The sequence below is a fragment of the Bubalus kerabau genome, chromosome 11 (genome assembly GCF_029407905.1).
Source record: "Bubalus kerabau isolate K-KA32 ecotype Philippines breed swamp buffalo chromosome 11, PCC_UOA_SB_1v2, whole genome shotgun sequence".
Lineage (NCBI taxonomy): Eukaryota > Metazoa > Chordata > Mammalia > Artiodactyla > Bovidae > Bubalus > Bubalus kerabau.
This window is the reverse complement of record NC_073634.1, coordinates 58523943-58543677: the sequence shown is the minus strand read 5'-3', so window position 1 is coordinate 58543677 and position 19735 is coordinate 58523943. Positions and strand designations below refer to the sequence as shown.

Sequence of the window (19735 nt, the reverse complement as noted above, 5' to 3'; positions counted from 1 at the left end):
ACCTTGTAAATATCATAACTACTTTAGTATCTACATATGAGTTAAGAACATCAGAAAAAGTAACAGCTTCCTTTGATGTTTGAAGAACTTCAAATGACCCAGAGGGATGGTACAGGGAGGGAGGTGGGAGGAGGGTTCAGGATGGGGAACATGTGTATACCTGTGGCGGATTCATATTGATGTATGACAAAACCAATACAATATTGTAAAGTAATTAACCTCCAATTAAAATAAATAAATTTATATTAAAAAATAAAAAGAAAATGTTCCCAAAACTAAAATGAAATTCAGCTGGAAAATGATGAAAATGCTGTACAATTTTTCAAGGGTCATATATTGTTTACAACAACAAAGGCTGATGTTGTTAGCCCATGGTTGTTTTATTACATTCTTTCTTACCTATGTAATGCCCAACTTCTGTGAAATCTCTGGGAAATTTGATTCATATATTATCATGCACAATTTCCCTTTCTTCACCACATCTGGAATTTTCATCCCAATTCACGTGTAGCACACAAACAAGGTTTATTTTTGAAAATGGCAGTTATTTACCAGGAAATACAATGAAGTAGCAAGCATAGACCCATACATGACAGAAGGAAGCTGCAGATTTCCCACTTGGCTGAACTCCTTATCTTTGGAAAGTCTTTCTACTCATTCTCAATAGTTGAAAACATAGGGAATCCTTTAGTCCTGGCTTCCCTGGATTTAAAGTATTGTGTTCAATTTAAATTTGGCACAGTGGTAAAGAATCCACCTGCAGGTGACACAAAAGACTAGGTTTCAATCCCTGGGTTGGGAAGGGAATGGCTACCCATTCTAGTATTTTTGCCTGGGAAATCCCATGGATGGAGGAGCCTGGCCAGCTACAGGCCATGGGACTACAAACAGTTGGGCCCAATTGAGCAACTGAACACACATACTCAATAAATTTGTTAATTGTTCACATAATTTATTATAAAGGAAAGGGGGAGAAAGGAAATGTCTGAAATTCACCATATTTGTTGTGAAACATTTCTGAAAAGTTTACATTCATTTCTCTTTTAACTTCAGTTCCTCTCAAGTTCTTCAAAATGAGATGACTTATACTGGGAAATAAGAGGCTTCCCACATGGCTCTGTGGGTAGAGAATCTGCTTGCAATGCAGGAGACCTGGGTTTGGCCACTGGGTTGAGAAGATCCCCTGGAGGAGGGCATGGCTATTCACTGGAGAATCCCATGGACAGAGGAGCCTGGTGGCCTACAGTTCACAGGGTTACAAAGAATTGGGCATGACTGAAGTGACTGATCATGAGCACGAGCTACTGGGAAATATTGCTTAGCTGCACAGCTCCAGTTTAAACACCGAACCTCTGCTCTCCACTCAGTATTTATTTTCCCAGTATCAGTTGAAATATTATATGAGGATGGAGTTTTGCAAATGGCAATTCCACAGAAAACTGTTAATAGTATTTTTATCTTTCATGTATTTCCTAGAATGATTGGTTTTATTTCAATTAATATGTTTATGTCTTCATAGGGTTTCATAATACTAATATAACATGAGCAAAATAAATATCATAGAAATGACATAAAAACTGAAAACTGAACCTTTTAAGGATACTGCACACTTTTCTTCAGTTTGTCACATTAAGAGGAAAAACAAAACACAAATACAAGCTGGTGTGAACTGTTAACTCCCCTATAAGATCCCAAGTGACTCAGTGGTAAAGAATCAGCCTGCCAATGCAGGAGATGCAAGAGACGTGGGTTCAATCCCTGGATCAGGATGATCCCCTGGAGTAGGAAATGACAACCCACTCCAGTATTCTTGCCTGGAAAATTACATGGACAGAGGAGCCTTGTGGGCTCTAGTCCATGCGATTGCAAAGAGTCATACATGACTGAGCACAGCACATACACACACACACAAGATAAAATATATTCATTCATTCATTCAGTTCTTACGCTTTAATTGTTTTTAGATGCTGAACACTTAAATGATCAGGAAAAAACAAAGTTATCTTGAGTACATAAAACTAGTTGAACGGGGAACTTCCTTAGTGATTGAGTGGTAAGACTTCATGCTTCCAACACAGGGGGCCCAGGTTTGATCCCTGGTCAGAGAACTAGATCCTGCATGCCACAGTGAAGATCCCATATGCTGCCTGCTGCAATGAAGACTGAAGATTGCATGTGCTGCAGCTAAAATGTGGTACAGTCAAATAAATAAATAATAAATATTTAAAACAACAAAAACAAAAATTAGTTGAACAGGAGATATATGAAAATTAAAGAATAAAGGAAAGTATAAGATACATTCTATACTGTGTACCAAATGTTGAGGAAGAAAGCAATATATGTCATCTTCCTGAAAAAAGTGAATTATATGAATTCAGTTTTTGAAATAAGTAAGGGATATGATGGACAGATAGGAAATCAGTGGATTTGTTCTGTACAGAAATTACAGAACAAAAGCCTGGTTTGAGCATTGTTTAATTGGTATTTTTTCCATATCTACCACATTGGAGAGTGTATTGAATTGATGTCTACTAGACTTTGAAGTCTAGAGCTGTTTTTCAGCTTTATATGTATTTTGCAAACTAAAAGTTAAGAAAAATACAGCAAAGATTTACTAAAATCTTGAAACAGAATGCTTTTCTTTACCCTTTTCCAGTTATTATTTTGTTTATAATTTATTCCTCATAAAAGAATAGGATGATTTTGCTAGTGTAACTGCTCAGATATTACACTTAAAAACAAATTATCTGCCTGTCCTTTGGTAGCTTTATTTTTTAAAATTACAGTTACACTAATGAAAAGTCTTTTGTCAATTACCTGGGTATTGATATTTGACTCCAGTGTTTCTTCAGGATCTGTGATTAATTTTTTAAAATTCCATCTTTAGGAAACTAATATTAGACTAATTAATTCCCTACATATAATAGAAATTCAGTGCTTTTTGTTCTTCCCAAAGTTATTGCAATGAAACTCATTATAATTTTTGCTGCTAATGTAGTTTAGTGGACAATTTTTTATTAATTTGAAACTCTTCTTTATTTAGGATAAATGAATTAAAGCCTAATGAAGTACTTCATCCCAATATGCAAATATAAGCATTTACATTTAGTACCAGCATCTCATAGTATGGGCTTTTCTGTTGGCTTAGACAGTAAAAAGTAAGTAAGTGCGAGTCGCTCAGTCGTGCCCGACTCTTTGCAACCCCATGTACTGCAGCCCACCAGGCTTCTCTGTCCATGAGATTTTCCAGGCAAGGATACTGGAGTGGGTTGCCATTTGCTTCTCCAGGGGATCTTCCAACCCAGGGATCGAACCTGGGTCTCCTTCACTGCAGGCAGATTCTTTACCAACTGAGCTACAAGGGAAGCCCATGGCGGTAAAAAGGCTTCCTGCAATCAGGAGACCCGGGTTTGATCTCTGGGTTTAGAAGATCCCCTGGAGAAAGGAATAGCTACCCACTCCAATATTCTTACCTGGAGAATTCTATGGACAGAGGAGCCTGGCAGGTTGCAGTCTCTGGGATCTTAAAGAGTTGGACACAACTAAGCGACTAACACTTTCATTTCACTTCTCATAGTATAGCACTGTGTTAACCACCTTTATCTATTTGAGTGGAATTCATGTTAAATGGTATGAAGTACATAATAGCACAGGAGTCATTCTCCACACTTCTCCCTTTACCCTGATGTCTAGTTTGCTCCCAAGTCTGGCTCACGTTGCCTCTTAATATCCCTCAACTCATTATGCTTTTGTCCATCCTCCCACCTCCTGGCCCAAATCATTGTTTCCTCACTTGTTACTGCAGTGTCTTCTCACACCACTGCCCACCCGTACGTAAATCCCTGTAGTCTCTTCTCTAGTCTGTAGAGGGCTCTTTCCAGGGCACATTCCTTGTTAACTTGGGCTTCCAATTTAAAACATGTGAGGGGGCTCTCTGTATTTTTAGAATAAAGACAGAACTCTTGAGTGTGGCCTATAAAGCCACATGTGGCTCATCTCCTCCCAGATCCTTAGGACACACTTTATACCCTCCCTCTCTACTTTGCCCACCACCTTCCCTGATCAGATTGCAATCATACTCATCTTCAATCCTTTGACCTCCATAGGCTCTTTCCTGTCATATGCTGGTCTTTTTCCTGATATATTTTTTTTCTCCTAATGTTTTTATGTATTTATTTGTTTATTGACCTTTTGATGCAGCGTTTGGGATCTTAGCTTCCCTACTACGGATTGAACCTGTGCCCCCCCTGCAATGGAAGTGTGGAGTCTTCGCCACTGGACCACCAGGGAAGTCTTCTCATGTTTTAGATGTCAGTAAAAAAATAATTTCTTCAGAGATGACTTTCTTGATGACCCTTGTCAGGTTCTCCCACTAAAGAATCAGAGCAGGGTGCCTTGTCCTCACTGAAATGTTTTATTAGTCAGAGCTTGAGCCATGACTGTTGATTATTTTATTGCTGAGTATGGGCCTCACTGGTGGCTCAATGGTAAAGAATCCACCTGCCAAAGGAGATGTGGGTTTGATCCCTAGATTGGGAAGATCTGTTGGAGAAGGAAATGGCAACCCACTCCAGTATTCTTGCTGGAAAATCCCATGGACAGAGAAACCTGGTGGACTATAGTTCATGGGTCAAAAAAGAGAGTTGGACATGACTTAGCAACTAAACAACAACAACATAGAACCTAATAAGAAGAATAATAGGCAGTCAATAAAAATTTATTAAGTCTGTGAACAATAAAAATACTTTACATTTTAAATCTTATGAATATGAGCTATTTAAAAGACAGAACCAACCCATCTCATGGAGTTTATGATGGAGTATCTCTTACAATCAGAGGAAAAGGGAGAGAAGCTTAAATGTCCCTAGATTATGGATGGGGTCAAACTCCTATTCAATTGTAACTCTAAATAATTTTAAAATATTTAACCACAGATTAATCATGTTTCCTTGGGATATTGTTGTATATGATATTGTTAGTTATAGAAAATGACATGGAAAACTAAGCTGTTTATCATTTTTAAGTCCCCTTTCCCATCCCCACCTCCCAAATGCCATCAGGTGCTCTGGGTAGATAACAACCCTAAGATCTGGTTCTATATTTAGTCTTAGTTAGAGAGATTGAAGAAGTTTGTTTACTCCTGAGGATTAAACATAAAGACCTTTTAAGAAGCCAAAAATAGTGATAAATCCAGGGAGCTGTGTCTCTTTTGGAAAGAAGATCGAAAGCACACTTTAAAGAGGGAAAGGAAATGAGATAAGATCTTGAAAAAGTTTGTAGGGAGAAATGAAAACAGGCAGAGTCCAGTCTTTATCTTTTCAAACAACCTGCCATGCTTCAACTTCTGAGCATCTGAGAGCCCAAATCAGATCTCCTCTGGAGCCTGGTTTTGATGCTGATAAATGTTGTTTTCACAACTTGCTGTTGCCAAATATGGTTTCTCTGAATTACCCAGAGGACAAATACAGCCCTCCATCTTTTTTTTTTTCCTAATTGATTTTGAAATTATCATACCCCAAGCATGGGTCACCCTGGTTGGGAATAACTTTTAGTAGTTATATGAGCCAGTAGATGAGTGTATCCATGGCTACTTTGGGGTTATATAGTGTTTTTAAGAGTGCCACAATGAGTCTGAGGATTAGACATCAGTTTGAGGACATGGCAAGCCATGTTGTATCTTTCCAGATTGCTTTTGAAGAAACAGACCTGCTGTCCCAATGCTGTGAGTCTGCAAACTATTCAGGAGTAATAATACTCCTGTTTTCTCCAAATTTAGCCTAGTTTGGTCAAATACCTGGCATTGTCTTTTGAACTCATATAAAGTGAAAATTGGCTTTCTGAGTGGTGCTAGTGGTAAAGAGCCTGCCAGCCAATGCAGGAGACATGAGAGACATGGGTTCAATCCCTGGATTGGGAAGATTCCCTGAAGGAGGGCATGACAACCCACTCCAGTATTCTTGCCTGAAAAATCTCATGGACAGAGGAGACTTTTGGGCTACAGTCCATAGTCACAAAGAGTTGGACACAACTTAAGCGACTTAGCACAAAGTAAAAATCAGACTGAAGGATCTTGAACAAGATATTTTAAAAATAAAGAATATTCCACAGAATCAAGTGAGACTGGGCTTGTATTATACATTCTTAGCTATTATAGATGCCTAATAATCATTATGATATGCTGAGATGCTTCATGACCCATGTACTGAATCATCAAAAAAGTTCACGATTTTAAAAAAAAATTATTACTATTAAATGTATTTTGGCTTTAAATTCCTTGACTTTTGTTAAACCCTGTGTCTTGTATTTATATATTTCATTAAATATGTTCTACTATCCTTGGATTCCTTGATTGTTGTTTGACCTCATGTTTCAATAAGTAGCCTAGTAGGATAGTTATGAGCTTGGGTGTTTGGGGTCAAAACACAAAAATTTGAATCCCTGTTCTGCCACTTGCTTAGCCAGTGGCTAAGACAGTACTTTATGACTTAGCCAGTACTTAACTGCTCTGTGCTCACAGAGGAATAATCAATGTACTTATCTCTTTAAATGAGTTAATACACACAAAACACTGATAACAGTGTTAATATCTTATTAAGAGCAAATAGACTGATATTATAATCATCATACTTATTACTGTATAACATTCTTATTGTTTTTATTAGAATGCCTACTATATGCAGACCATTTTGCTGGGAAGGGGTGATAGTGACTAACTTGCAGAATTAGCTTCTACCCTCCAAGAGTATGAATCCAGTGGGCAGAGACAGATATGAAGCAAGTAAACAAAAATAAGGTGATATCTAAAGTAAACAGAATGAATAAGGTACTATGGTTTTGGATAAGAGGAGAGAACTATTTCAGAGAGGATGACCAAGGATGGCCAGCCTGAGTTGTATTTTCATATGTCATTTCTAGACTGAAAGAGAGCTGATTATGGTAAGAAGAGGGACAGAGTTGCTTTTCAGGCAGAAAAAAAGCCTGAGGACTAAGAGTCTTAAGGAAGAAGACCTTTGCTGAGCTCTAGTAAATGAAATTGGGCTATTATAGCTGGAGTTAGAGCAAGATGGAGAGAAACAAAATGAGGTGGAAGTAGGCAACAGGAGCCGAATCATGGAGTCAGCAAGCCTTCAGTAAGCTTGCTGAGCTCAGCAAGAGTTCAGCCTTAAGTTCAACAGAAGGTATTACAGTCATCACAGGCTTTAAAATTCTAGAAGATTATTGTCTGCCACGTTGAAAAGTGTATTGAGGGTGAAATGGTGAAGCACCAGTTTGAGTTTTTGAATGGTTTTAGTGAGAGAGGAAATGGTTCAAAATGTTGGCAGTGGTGATTAAGAGAAGGCTGATATATATGGAACATGGAAGTAAGGAGGGGAAAGACAAATGAAAGATGTTTCCCATTTATCTGGCTTGAGTAGCCAGGGAGATAGTTGTGCCATTACTGAAAAAAGACAAGATGTGGATTAAACTTGAGCAGTAGGGGAGAGGATGGAATAGAGAACTCAGTTTGGGACTAAGATTAAGGTTCTGACAAAAATAATGTTATAAAAGTGTAATTGGAAATAAGAATTTGAAATTATAGACAAGGTAAGGGATGGAGTTAGAAACTTAGGAGATATGATACAGATGATATTTAGAGCCTTAGGGATGGCCAGGTTGATCTACGAAAGAAAGGTAGAGAAAAAAAATGAGGATGCTAGGAACTTACTCCCAAGTGTCTCCAGCATTTAGAGGAAGATACAAATATCCATTTCTCATTACCTTGGGTACATGAAATGAAAGTGTTAGTCACTCAGTCTTGCCTGGCTCTTTGTGACCTCATGGACTGTAGCCTGCCAGGCTCCTCTGTCCATGGAATTCTCCAAGCAAGAATTCTAGAGTTGATAGCTGTTCTTTCTCCAGGGGATTTTCCTGACCAGGAATCGAACCTGGGTCTCCCACATTGTAGGCAGATTCTTTACCATTTGAGAATGATTGCATTGTCACTTTGCAATCCTGTAAATATCAGTATATTGCTAGACAATATAGTGACGCTGTATAGTATGTGATATTGTGACATTATGCTAACTATATGGAAGAACTATAAATGCCATTCCCTCCTTTTTCATTGCTTTGTTTAGGTCTCTGGATGGAATTCACTTTCCCAAAATATAAAAATAGTATTAATGAAATATATCCTAGACACATATACAAAAGTGACATGTCATAGTAAATACAATAAATAGATATTAGAAACATCAGTTTGTATGTTACTCTGAATATTAGTCCTTCCCACTATAGAGGAAAAAGGAAAAATAACTTGGTAATTCGTTGAGACATTCAGATTCTACAGGTGACCACTTACATGGTATATTGGGTATATTTTTTCTTTCATAAGTACTATTTTGAGAAATAAAGCATTGAAAACTAAGGGACATTCATGTCTATAGGAAAATTTCATAATACCCAGATAAAATTACCTGAATGCAAAAAGAGAAAGGATGTACTGGATCCGAGACATGAGTCTGAATTTTGTCAGAGATGATGTAGTGAAAGAGTATTTGTCATTTCTTATGACTTAAACCCCCCACAGTCCTGGTAATTGGAGTAGGGGGGCATTACAGGGATCTTAAGACAATGGACATTTGGTCTCAACCAAACCAAGTACTCAAGGCCTCCTGGAGCATCTGGGGCCATCATCATCTTTCTACCCAGGTGTCTTCTGGGACTGAATAAGGAGTCAAGGTCTCCCTTGCTGTCACAAATCGTAATGCCAAGGAACAGGAAAATATGCATGTGTGTGCACTTCTATGAGAGGTGTATTAGACTAATTCAGCTTCTTCCGTTGCCTTTCAGTGAGGGCTCTGTGTATAGACTTCTTTCTGATTTCACAAGTATGATCACCTTTAAACACAATCATCAAGGAAAGAGAATAGAGGTGTAATGGAACAAGCTTTGAGTTGGGCTTAAAGAGTGGCATGATTCAATGAAAGAAGGTAATCTGATCATATCCAGACACAGGAAGACAATGAGGAGTCATTAAATTGACTTCAGAGACACTGTTCACTTTATTAAATACATTCAGGCTTATGGCATAAAGCCATGTGGAGTTTTTCAAGGAAATTACTGTTTTTGATTATCAAAGAATGTCTAAAGTTCAGGCTACTCTGGTGGCTTTAAAATATTTAGCCAAAACAAAATTATCCACATGACAAATAGATTTTAATTGTTTAAAAAGGCAAATAATCAGGATGTTTTGTTGAACACAACTAGAAAATCAGGAAGGAGTCAGTCAGGAGATTAGCAGGCATAGGAATGTGGGGAACCATTTCTTTGATACCAAATTATTTTTGTTGTTCAGTAACTCAGTCTTGTCTCTTTGTGACACCATGGACTGCAGCATACCAGGTCTCCCTGTCCTTCACTGTCTCTTGCAGTTTGCTCAAACTCATGTCCATTGAGTCGATGGTGCCATCCAACTATCTCATCCTCTGTCACCCTCTTTTCCTCCTATCTTAATCTTTCCCAGCATCAGGGTCTTTTCTAAGGAGTCAGATATTCTCATCAGGTGGCCAAATATTGGAGCTTCAGCTTCATCATCTGTCCTTCCAATGAATATTCAGGGTTAATTTCCTTTAGGATTGACTGGTTTGATCTCCATGCTATCCAAGGAGCTCTCAAGAGTCTTCTCCAGCACCACAGTTTGAAAGCATCGATTTGTAAATGTTCAGCCGTCTTTATACCAAAATGCAAACTAGCAAACCTTTAATATAAGAAGCAGTAAACTTGCACATGGATGATGACCAAGGTGACCAAGGATGACACATCATCCAAGTGTCCCAGGTCGAATGCCCTCCTGTGTACCTGAAGAAACAGCTAGAATTAGAATGGGTCTTGCAATCAGCAATCACCTAGATACTCTTGCTATACAAGCAACTGTTTACATTTACAACTGTTTACATAGGAAAAGGGAATTTTTCCTATGTTGTTACTATTGTTTAGTTGCTAAGTCATGTCCAACCCTTTTTTCAACCCTATAGACTGTCGCCCGCCAGGTTCCTCTGTCCATGGTATTCCCCAGGAAAAAATACTGGAGTGCGTTGTCGTCTCCTTCTCCAGGGGGTCTTCCCAACCAGGAGATCAAGCCCACACTCCCTGCATTGGCTGCTGGGTTCTTTACCAGTAAGCAACTGGTGCTGCTAAGTCACTTCAGTTGTGTCCGACTCTGTGAGACCCCATAGATGGCAGCCCACCAGGCTCCCCCGTCCCTGGGATTCTCCAGGCAAGAACACTGGAGTGGGTTGCCATTTCCTTCTTCAGTGCATGAAAGTGAAAAGTGAAAGTGAAGTCGCTCAGTCGTGTCCGACCCTTAGCATGGACTGCAGCCCACCAGGCTCCTCCATCCATGGGATTCTCCAGGCAAGAGTACTGGAGTGGGGTGCCATTGCCTTCTAGGCAGTCCCATATTGTTCCATATCCTTGGGAATAATTGTATGATTTTTTTTTTTGAGTCTTATCTTTTAACAAGAGAAATAAAACTTTGTAGAAGCAAAGGAATTAGACAGAGGGAAAGTATCTTCATGCTGTTTTATATACTGGCTATACCAATTTATATTCCCAGCAACAATGCAGAAGAGTTCCCATTCCTCCATATCTTCCTCAATTCTTGTATGTTGTCTTTTTTGATAACAGCCATTCTGACAGGTATGAAGTGATAGCTCACTGTGGTTTTGATTTGTATTTCCCTGATGATTAATGATGTTGAGCATCTTTTGAGTGGCAATGTGCCTGTGGCCATCTGCATATATTCTTTAGAAAAGTGTCTTCAAAAACAGACAAAAAAAAGTTATAGAAAAAGAGATCAGACTTGTGGTTACCAGAGGTAGGGTATGGGCAGGGGAATTGGATAAAGATGGTCAAAAGGTACAAAAGTCCAATTAGAAAATGTAAATAAGTATCAGGGATAACATAAACCATGATAAATATAATTAACACTTCCTTATGTTGTATATGAAATTTGTTACATGAGTAAATCCTAAGAGTTCTTGTCACATGACAAAAGCTTTTTATCTGTTTTTCTTTAATTTTGAATCTGTATGAGATGATGGATGTTCATTCAGGTTATTTTGGTAAACATTTCATAAAGTATGTAAGTCAAATAATTATGCTGTACATCTTTAACTTACATAGTATTGTATGTCAATTATATCTCAATAAAAATGGAATGAAATAAAATTACATAAACTTTAGGAAAGGAAAAACAGGATCTGTAATAAGTGACAATGATAACCACACTGTCATGCAGTTATGAAAAAAGCATTGCATTGTGAACACAAACAATTCTATACAAGATATCTAAAATCAGAGTTGAATTCGCATTAGTCTACTGTTTTATTTTCTGAAGACAAAGTCACATTTTTATCTGGTCTGTGGAAAATCTATTATGTTCCTGAATCTTCAAAATGATACCTTTTGTTTATCCTATTATTTCTTTGATTACTTGTCCTAAGTAATTACTTTTTATAGTATGATCTATATATTAAGTTATATATATATAATATATATATTAAGTTCTATATATTGTTACATTAGAATAACTTAAATATGAAGTTAAAGGCAAGCTATGAAAGTTAATCACCACCTGCATCTGTTCTTTTTATTAAAGATCTTGTGCATTTGACAATTTTTCCTTCAAGTTGTTATATTAAAATAGGTCTTTTATTTTTGGCATTTCATTTCTATACGAAAGACAGCACTTTCAACAGATTGCCAAATGCTGTCTTTGCCAACTAAATCTAAGATGCAACATTTTTGAGATACAATCATGATTATTGTGGTATTTTGTTTTTGTGCATTTATAAGCTAGAACAGTGCAAAACAATGCAAATACAACTTAGTATGGGAACCATGTCTTTCTTATTCACTGCCTGGCAGAAAATTACCTTCATTGTTGAGTGAATGTAGAGAATTTCCTTTTACTGTGCAGAGTGATGGCTTAAAGGAGAAGGTGACTTTAACAAGCAAGAAAGAATACTGAAAAAGCTATATTAAGGATCAATTGTAAAGTAATGGCCTTTCCTTTCAGGCAGCCAGTAAAGCAAGAGAGACAAGTCCTAGGAAAAAAGTGTCTGCTGTTGGGCTGTGTTTACTGAAGGAGATGCAGAAGACTCTATTGAATTTAAAGATGCAGTGTGTGGAAGGAGAATATAAAAGTTGTCTACAGCTGTAGATCAACTAACAACATCTCTGTCACCTGAGAACTTGTTAGAAATGCAAATTCTCTCCCTCAGTCCAGTCCTAGTAAATCAGAAAGTTTGTTTTCACAAGCAGGGGTCATTCTGATGCACACCTGAAACCAAGAACCACTGGTCTGAACTGGGATATTTGTCACAATTGGCCAAATGAATGGCCCACATTAATTAGATTGACTGAAGAACTGTCAAAAAGCTTCAGCATGAATTGAATCTTCCTTAATGGACTTACTGATATATGTAAGTGAAATGTTTAGGACCCCTGCCCCAATGAATTATTTGAAAGGATCCAGTTTCTACTTGAAGAAACTGTTGATATCTGAGCACTTCAAAAGTAAAACATTTTTGAAGGAACTGACTCTTATGTTTGATGATGATCAGAGATCTGTAGGAAGAATACACTGGGAAGCTGCTTACTCCTTGTGAACAAACTTACTTCTATAAAATGCCCTACATTCACCTGTTTACATGTGTCTGTTTTTTAAAAGGGCAGTTTGTATTCCTGTAGACAGATGTCTAAAGATACAAATTATTCAACATTAGGTAAAATATGTTGGCTTAAATGCATGGTAGAGTATAATTGACCTGCTTACACTATTTAATGATAGCAGATTTTGACTGGAGTATATCTATTTCATGGGCTTCCCGGATGGCTCAGCGGTAAAGAATCTGCCTGCAATGCAGGAGACGTGGGAGACTTAGGTTCGATCCCTGAGCCAGGAAAATCCCCTGGAGAAGGAAATGGCAACCCACTTTGGTATTCTTGCCAAGAAAATCCCATGGAAAGAGGAGCCTGGCGGGCTACAGTCCATAGGGTCTCAAAGAGTCAGACATGATTGTGTGCACACACACACACACACACACACACACACACACACACATCTCCTTCAGTGACCCCAGAAACTGACTTTGAGTAAAGGATTCCAGTACAGTAATTTATTTAGGGGTTTCCCTGGTGGCTCAGAAACAATATGCCTGCAGTGTAGGAGACCTGGGTTCTATTAAGAGATAATCCCAAGAAGCATCCATAGAGATGCTTGAGACAGATCAGGGAGCTAACAACAGTTCCTATTGTTACTGGGAACCTATGGGATGCAATGTAAAACCCATCTCAGAGATCCTGCTGGAAGGTCTAAGGAAAATGGAGTATTTATCCAGGGTATTGTCAGCTGCTGTCTGTCATTCGTTTTGGCTTGGTAGAAGTTGGCCCTATGGCCTGCTGTGTTACTCTGGAATTCAGAGAAAGCCCAAGGGAAGAGTCCTCATGCTGACTCTGAAGTAGTCCATGGATCGAAAAGAAGCTCTGAGAAGACGTGGACTGGATGCAGCCTCATCTGCTGAGCAGTAGAACTGGTGAGGAGCAGGTGGTAGGCCAGCCCTCTAAAAGAGGAAGTGGAGTAGATGCTCAAAAAACTCCAAATCAAAACCTAAAAAGGACTCCTGGAACTCTCAAAGGGAGACTCTGTCTGCTTCACAGTGCTGTCCAGGCATGATCTGGCTTCAGGCATCCAGGAGCATTTATTTAATGTTCACCTGCACTTGACATTGTGATCCACCCCAGGAAGATAATGAAAGCAATATGGCTCCTGGCTTGAGGCATTTGACAAGCTGGTCTGGAGGCAGGAAGCAGAAAACTAGAGCTCCAGGCTTCTGTTCAAAATGACAAATGCAGGCTGTAAAAAGGAAGACCCTGGTGTTTACAGAGGCAACAAATTAAATGCAACCTGCCTGGGTTTGATCTGATGCCTATTCCTATTATCATGTGCTGACAGTTCCCAGAAAGTTACCCTGTGAGTTTCCAAAGGTATTTTGATATTCTGCCCTGCCAGAACACCATGCTTGGTGTAATGTTGGAGGTGTATTTTTATGAAATGTTATAATTATTAATTCATGGTAATTGAAAAAGGTGCCTGTGGTAACTGGTTTGTCTTTTATTGCTTTCATTTCCAAATGTGACCTATTGTTACTCCCATTCCCACTTCTCTTCTTGCTCTGTTAAGTGTATGAAGTTGAAAACCATAAATCACACTGTCTTTTTGATCCATGTGAACCTAACAGGCCAAATGACTATACTTTACTTAATCATTTTACAAAAAAATTAACTCCATATCCTTCTTACAAACAAATGTGCAGGGTTCTCACAGTATATTAGATTTTTGTAAGAGTTGTAAACTTTGGTTTTTGTTGGTAGACTAAAAAGTGTTTAAATAAATTTGGAAATAAGTAAAATAAGAAAAGTGATTATTTTTTTCATTGAAGTATATTATAGTTACTTTTAAACTGTTTTTCATTTTTTCAACTCTTAAGCCACTTCCAATATACTCATATTTACAGTGTTTTCCTTGTAAAGCTTTGCATTATTTAGATTCTTAACACTAATAGCCCAGAATTCCTTTCCCAAACTCTCTCCCATCTCTCTCTTTTAGTGTTTTTATTTTTAACTTTATTTTTTAATATATTGAATAGATATACCTGGTGAATATTTCAGAAGACAGATGATAATCATCAATCATGTTACTGTAGGATCATTCTTGTTCCCAGCCAAAGGTGCCCAGTTTGGGAGTTTCAAAACTAGAGAATTTAAGAGTATTAAAATGGAAAGGTCAGTTTTTGTTCCAATCCCAAAGAAATGCAATGCCAAAGAATGTTCAAACTACCTCACAACTGCACTCATTTCACACACTAGCAAAGTAATGCTCAAAATTCTTCAAGCTCAGCTTCAAGAGTATGTGAACCAAGAACTTCCAGATGTTCAAGCTAGATATAGAAGAGGCAGAGGAAACAGAGATCAAATTGCCAATATCCATTGGATCATAGAAAAAGCAAAAGAGTTCCAGAAAGACATCTATTTCTGCTTCATTGACTAACTTAAAGCCTTTGCCTGTGTGGATCACAACAAATTGTGGAAAATTCTTCAATAGATGGGACTACCAGACCACCTTATCTGCCTCCTGAGAAAACTGAATGCAGGTCAAGAAGCAACAGGTAGAAATGGACATGGAACAACGGACTGGTTCCAAATTGGGAAAGGAGTATGTCAAGGCTATATATTGTCACCCTGCTATTTAACTTATATGCAGAGTACATCATGTGAAATGCTGGGCTGGATGAAGCACAAACTGTAATCAATATTGCTGGGAGAAATATCAATAACCTCAGATATGCAGACGACACCACCCTTATGGCAGAAAGCAAAGAGGAACTAAACTCTTCATGAAAGTGAAAGAGGAGAGTAAAAAAGTTGTCTTAAAATTCAACATTCAAAAAATGGGATCCGGTTCCATCACTTCATGGTAAATAGATGGGGAAAGAAACAGTGACAGACTTTATTTTCCTGGACTCCAAAATCTCTGCAGATGGTGACTGCAGTCATGAAATTAAAAGACACTTGCTCCTTCAGAGAAAAGCTATGATAAATCTAGACAGCGTATTAAAAAGCAGAGACGTTACTTTGCCAACAAAGATCCCTGTAGTTAAAATTATGGTTTTTCCAATAGTCATATAAGGATATGAGAGTTATACTGTAAAGAAGACTGAGCACTGAAGAATTAATGCTTTTGAACTGTGGTGTTGGAGAATACTCTTGAGAGTCCGTTGGACTGCAAGGAGATCAAACCAGTCAATTATAAAGGAAATCAGTCCTGAATATTCATTGGAAGGATTGATGCTGAAGCTGAAACCAATACTTTGGCTACCTGATGCAAAGAGCTGACTTTCCATTAAAAAAGACCCTGCTACTGGGAAAGATTGAAGGCAGGAGGATAAGGGGATGATAGAGGATGAGATGGGTGGATGGCATCACCAACTTGATGGACATGAGTTTGAGCAAGCCCTGGAGATAGTGAAGGACAGGAAAACCTGGCATCCTGCAGTCCATGGGATTGCAAAGACCCAGACATGACTAAACAACTGAATAACAAGAAAATGGAAATGTTCATAGAGGTTATTTATGACATTTGACTCACCCTGGCAAGTTTTTCAGTAAATTACATGCCAATAATGAGCACCATGGATATTGGCTGTATTGCCCAGTTCGTTTTCCACCTTCATAAGGATAGATATGGTAACATGTACTGTGATTTTCTATAGGATGCCACCCTCCCCAATCATATCCTTGTGTTTAACGGGGCTGAATCCACTGCAACCCCAAGCTCCTGGGAGGACATACAGGCCAGCTAATTAGAGGACAGAATCCTCCCAAACACAGCAATGAGATAAAGCCTGAACAAGGACTGAGGTCCCATATGTGAGAGCTCACACAGATTTTTATTGGCATTCTCTTGGTAAAAAGGCTGTTTCTTTCCATTGGATTTGCTAACGTTGAAAACAAAAAAGAAGCAGGTATCCATCATGGCAAAAACAGGATTAAGCCTGTCAGATAATGAAGGCAAAATCCAGAAATAGGACTATAAACCTCAAGTGGGCCCTTGGCAATGCCTGGCAATTCTATTATATTTTCCTGGTCAGCCTGCTCTCTCATTTTCTAAGAGATCCACTTCAAACTCTCTCATTTCTCTTTAAGCTTTCGGTATGTTCCCTTCACCATCCACTTACATCTTATAATCCTGCTTTTTATTTCAGTGAGAAAATAGGAACAATCAAGAGAGAACTCCCGTTGCTTCCACTGGCAAATCTATCAATCTTCCAGCTTTTGTAGCCATGTGTATTTTCCTCTTTTTATTATAATAGGGTTCTGTCCTTGCCCCTAATATCAGTCCTTTCCTTTATGTCCTAGATCCCACATCTTAGCACCTGCTACTCAAGGACTTTACTTACCTCTCACTTTCCTTCATTATCAAAGTTCTGTTTACTGTGTTATTGCCACCAGTAAGAAATTTCTGTGACTTTTCCCTGCTTGGAAAACCAAAAACTTTACTTCCCCCAAACTCACACATGCTTCTTCAAGTTCTGCCCTATTTCTCCACTCCTTTATAGTGAACTTTCTTCAAAGTATTTATCTGTTCTCACCATCTCTCTCTCCTCTCATCTATTTTTGACCCTCACTGATCGGAAGTACGATTCCTCACCCCAATGAAATCACTCTTGCCATGTTCTAACTTGATTCAGTTGGTTGCCAAAATATTGGCCCTCTGTGCACCAATGCTGAATAGAAATATGGAAAATGTTTTGGAGGAAAGAGAGAGAGTAGCTTTATTTCTTTGTCAGGCAAAGAGGGAACATAGCAGGCTAGAGCCTCAGGAACTGTGCCTCCTTCCCTGGGGAATAAGTGAAAATTGAAAGTCGTGCAGTAGTGTCCAACATTTTGGGACCCCATGGACTTCTGGTATGGTCCATGGAATTCTCCAGGCCAGAATACTGGAGTGGGTTGAGTTAGTTCAGTTCAGTCGCTTAGTTGTGTCTGACTCTTTGTGACTCCGTGAACCGCAGCACACCAGGTTTCCCTGTCCATCACCAACTCCCAGAGTTCATCCAAACTCATATCCATTGAGTCAGTGATTCCATCCAATCATCTCTTCCTCTGTCGTCCCCTTCTCCTCCTGCCCCCAATCCCTCCCAGCATCAGAGTCTTTTCCAATGAGTCAGCTCTTCACATCAGGTAGCCAAAGTATTGGAGTTTCAGCTTCAACATCAGTCCTTCCAATGAACACCCAGGACTGATTTCCTTTAGAATGGATGGATTGGATCTCCTTGCAGTCCAAGGGACTCTCAAGAGTCTTCTCCAACACCACACTTCAAAAGCATCAATTCTTCGGCACTCAGCTTTCTGAGATGTGTCCAACTCTCACATCCATACATGACTACTGGGAAATTCATAGCTTTGACTAGACAGACCTTTGTTGGCAAAGTAGTCTCTGCTTTTTAATATGCTGTCTAGGTTGGTCATGACTTTCCTTCCAAGGAGTAAGCATCTTTTAATATCATGGCTGCAGTTAACCATCTGCAGTGATTTTGGAGCCCCCACAAATAAAGTCTAACACTGTTTCCACTGTTTCTCCATCTATTTGTCATCAAGTGATGGGACCAGATGCCATGATCTTCGTTTTCTGAATGTTGAGCTTTAAGCCAACTTTTTCACTTTCCTCTTTCACTTTCATCAAGAGGCTCTTTAGTTCTTCTTCACTTTCTGCCATGAGGGTGATGTCATTTGCATATCTGAGGTTATTAATATTTTTCCCGGCAATCTTGATTCCAGCTTGTGCTTCTTCCAGCCCAGCGTTTCTCATGATGTACCCTGCATATAAGTTAAATAAGCAGGGTGACAATATACAGCCTTGAGGTACTCCTTTTCCTATTTGGAACCAGTCTGTTGTTCCATGTCCAGTTCTAACTGTTGCTTCCTGACCTGTATACAGGTTTCTCAAGAGGCAGATCAGGTGGTTTGGTATTCCCAATAGATGTTTTTCTGAAACTCTCTTGCTTTTTTGATGATCCAGTGAATCTTGGCAATTTGATCTCTGGTTCCTCTGCCTTTTCTAAAACCAGCTTGAACGTCTGGAAGTTCACGTATTGCTGAAGCCTGGCTTGGAGAATTTCCTTTCCCTTCTCCATGGGAACTTCCTAACTTAGGGATTGAACCCAGGTGTCCTGCATTGCAGGCGGATCTTTACCAGCTGGGCCACAAGGGAAGCCCCAGAATACTGGAGTGGGTAGCCTATCCCTTCTCCAGCGAATCTTCCTGACCCAGGAATTGAGCCTGGATCTTCTACATTGCAGGTGGATTCTTTACCAACTGAGCTATCGGGGCAAAGTTTTATAGACAGTGCTTGTAGTCTGGGGAAGGTGAAAAGGATTAGAGTGGGGAAAGTCCTGCAATTCTTCTGCAAAATTTATGGCCAAACCTGGTGTCAGGCGGCTCAATAACCAGATCTGGTGTCTCTGAGGCTATCGGCCTATGACCTCCTTTCTGAAATGAAGAATGCTGCAAGGAAATGCAGAGGAGAAGAATGCCAGGTACAGAATATAATTCATTTGGAGTCAGAGAGTAATTAGTTTTATGAAGGACAAGTGTAGCTCCAAGTGTTTCTTAGTTGTAACAGCTAAAGAATAACTGCTGCTGCTAAGTTGCTTCAGTCGTGTCCGACTCTGTGTGAACCCATAGATGGCAGCCCACTAGGCTACCCTGTCCCTGGGATTCTCCAGGCAAGAACACTGGAGTGGGTTGCCATTTCCTTCTCCAATGCATGAAAGTGAAAAGCTAAAGTGAAGTTGCTCAGTCATGTCCGACTCTTAGGGACCCCATGGACTGTAGCCTACCAGGCTTCTCCATCCATGGGATTTTCCAGGCAAGAGTCCTGGAGTGGGGTGCCATTGCCTTCTCCTAAAGAATAAGCAGGATTGCTTAATTTTAAAGGCCTCTTTGGCTGGTTTGCACCAAAGACCATTTGCTCATTTGTGGTTTTGCTGCAACAAATTGACTTTGAGAACACCAGTTACCTCTTTGTCATTCACTATTCCTTTCTCATTTTGTGGCTGGATTTTCTTACTCTTTTAGGTTAGATCTCAGTACTAGATCCTCCTCTCTTCTCTGTTTTTATTTACTGTCCATG

General features: G+C 39.1%; 1 protein-coding gene across 8 annotated transcripts in view; it reads left to right on the top strand.

Moving 5' to 3' along the window:
- LOC129623203 (catenin alpha-2) overlaps window positions 1–19735 on the top strand; it is a 674017-nt gene that overhangs the window by 397321 nt on the left and 256961 nt on the right. Inside the window, exon 1 of one of the 8 annotated variants that reach the window (XM_055540383.1) lies at window positions 18778–18902. The exons of 6 other annotated variants lie outside the window; for them this stretch is intronic. Coding sequence is in view for 1 of the 2 variants with exons in the window: in XM_055540382.1 (XP_055396357.1) it covers window positions 19118–19139 (22 nt within the window). In the remaining variant the exon portion in view is untranslated. Of the gene's footprint in view, window positions 1–18777; window positions 19140–19735 lie in introns of those variants that run through there. One more of the 8 variants, XM_055540382.1, reaches the window with a different exon arrangement.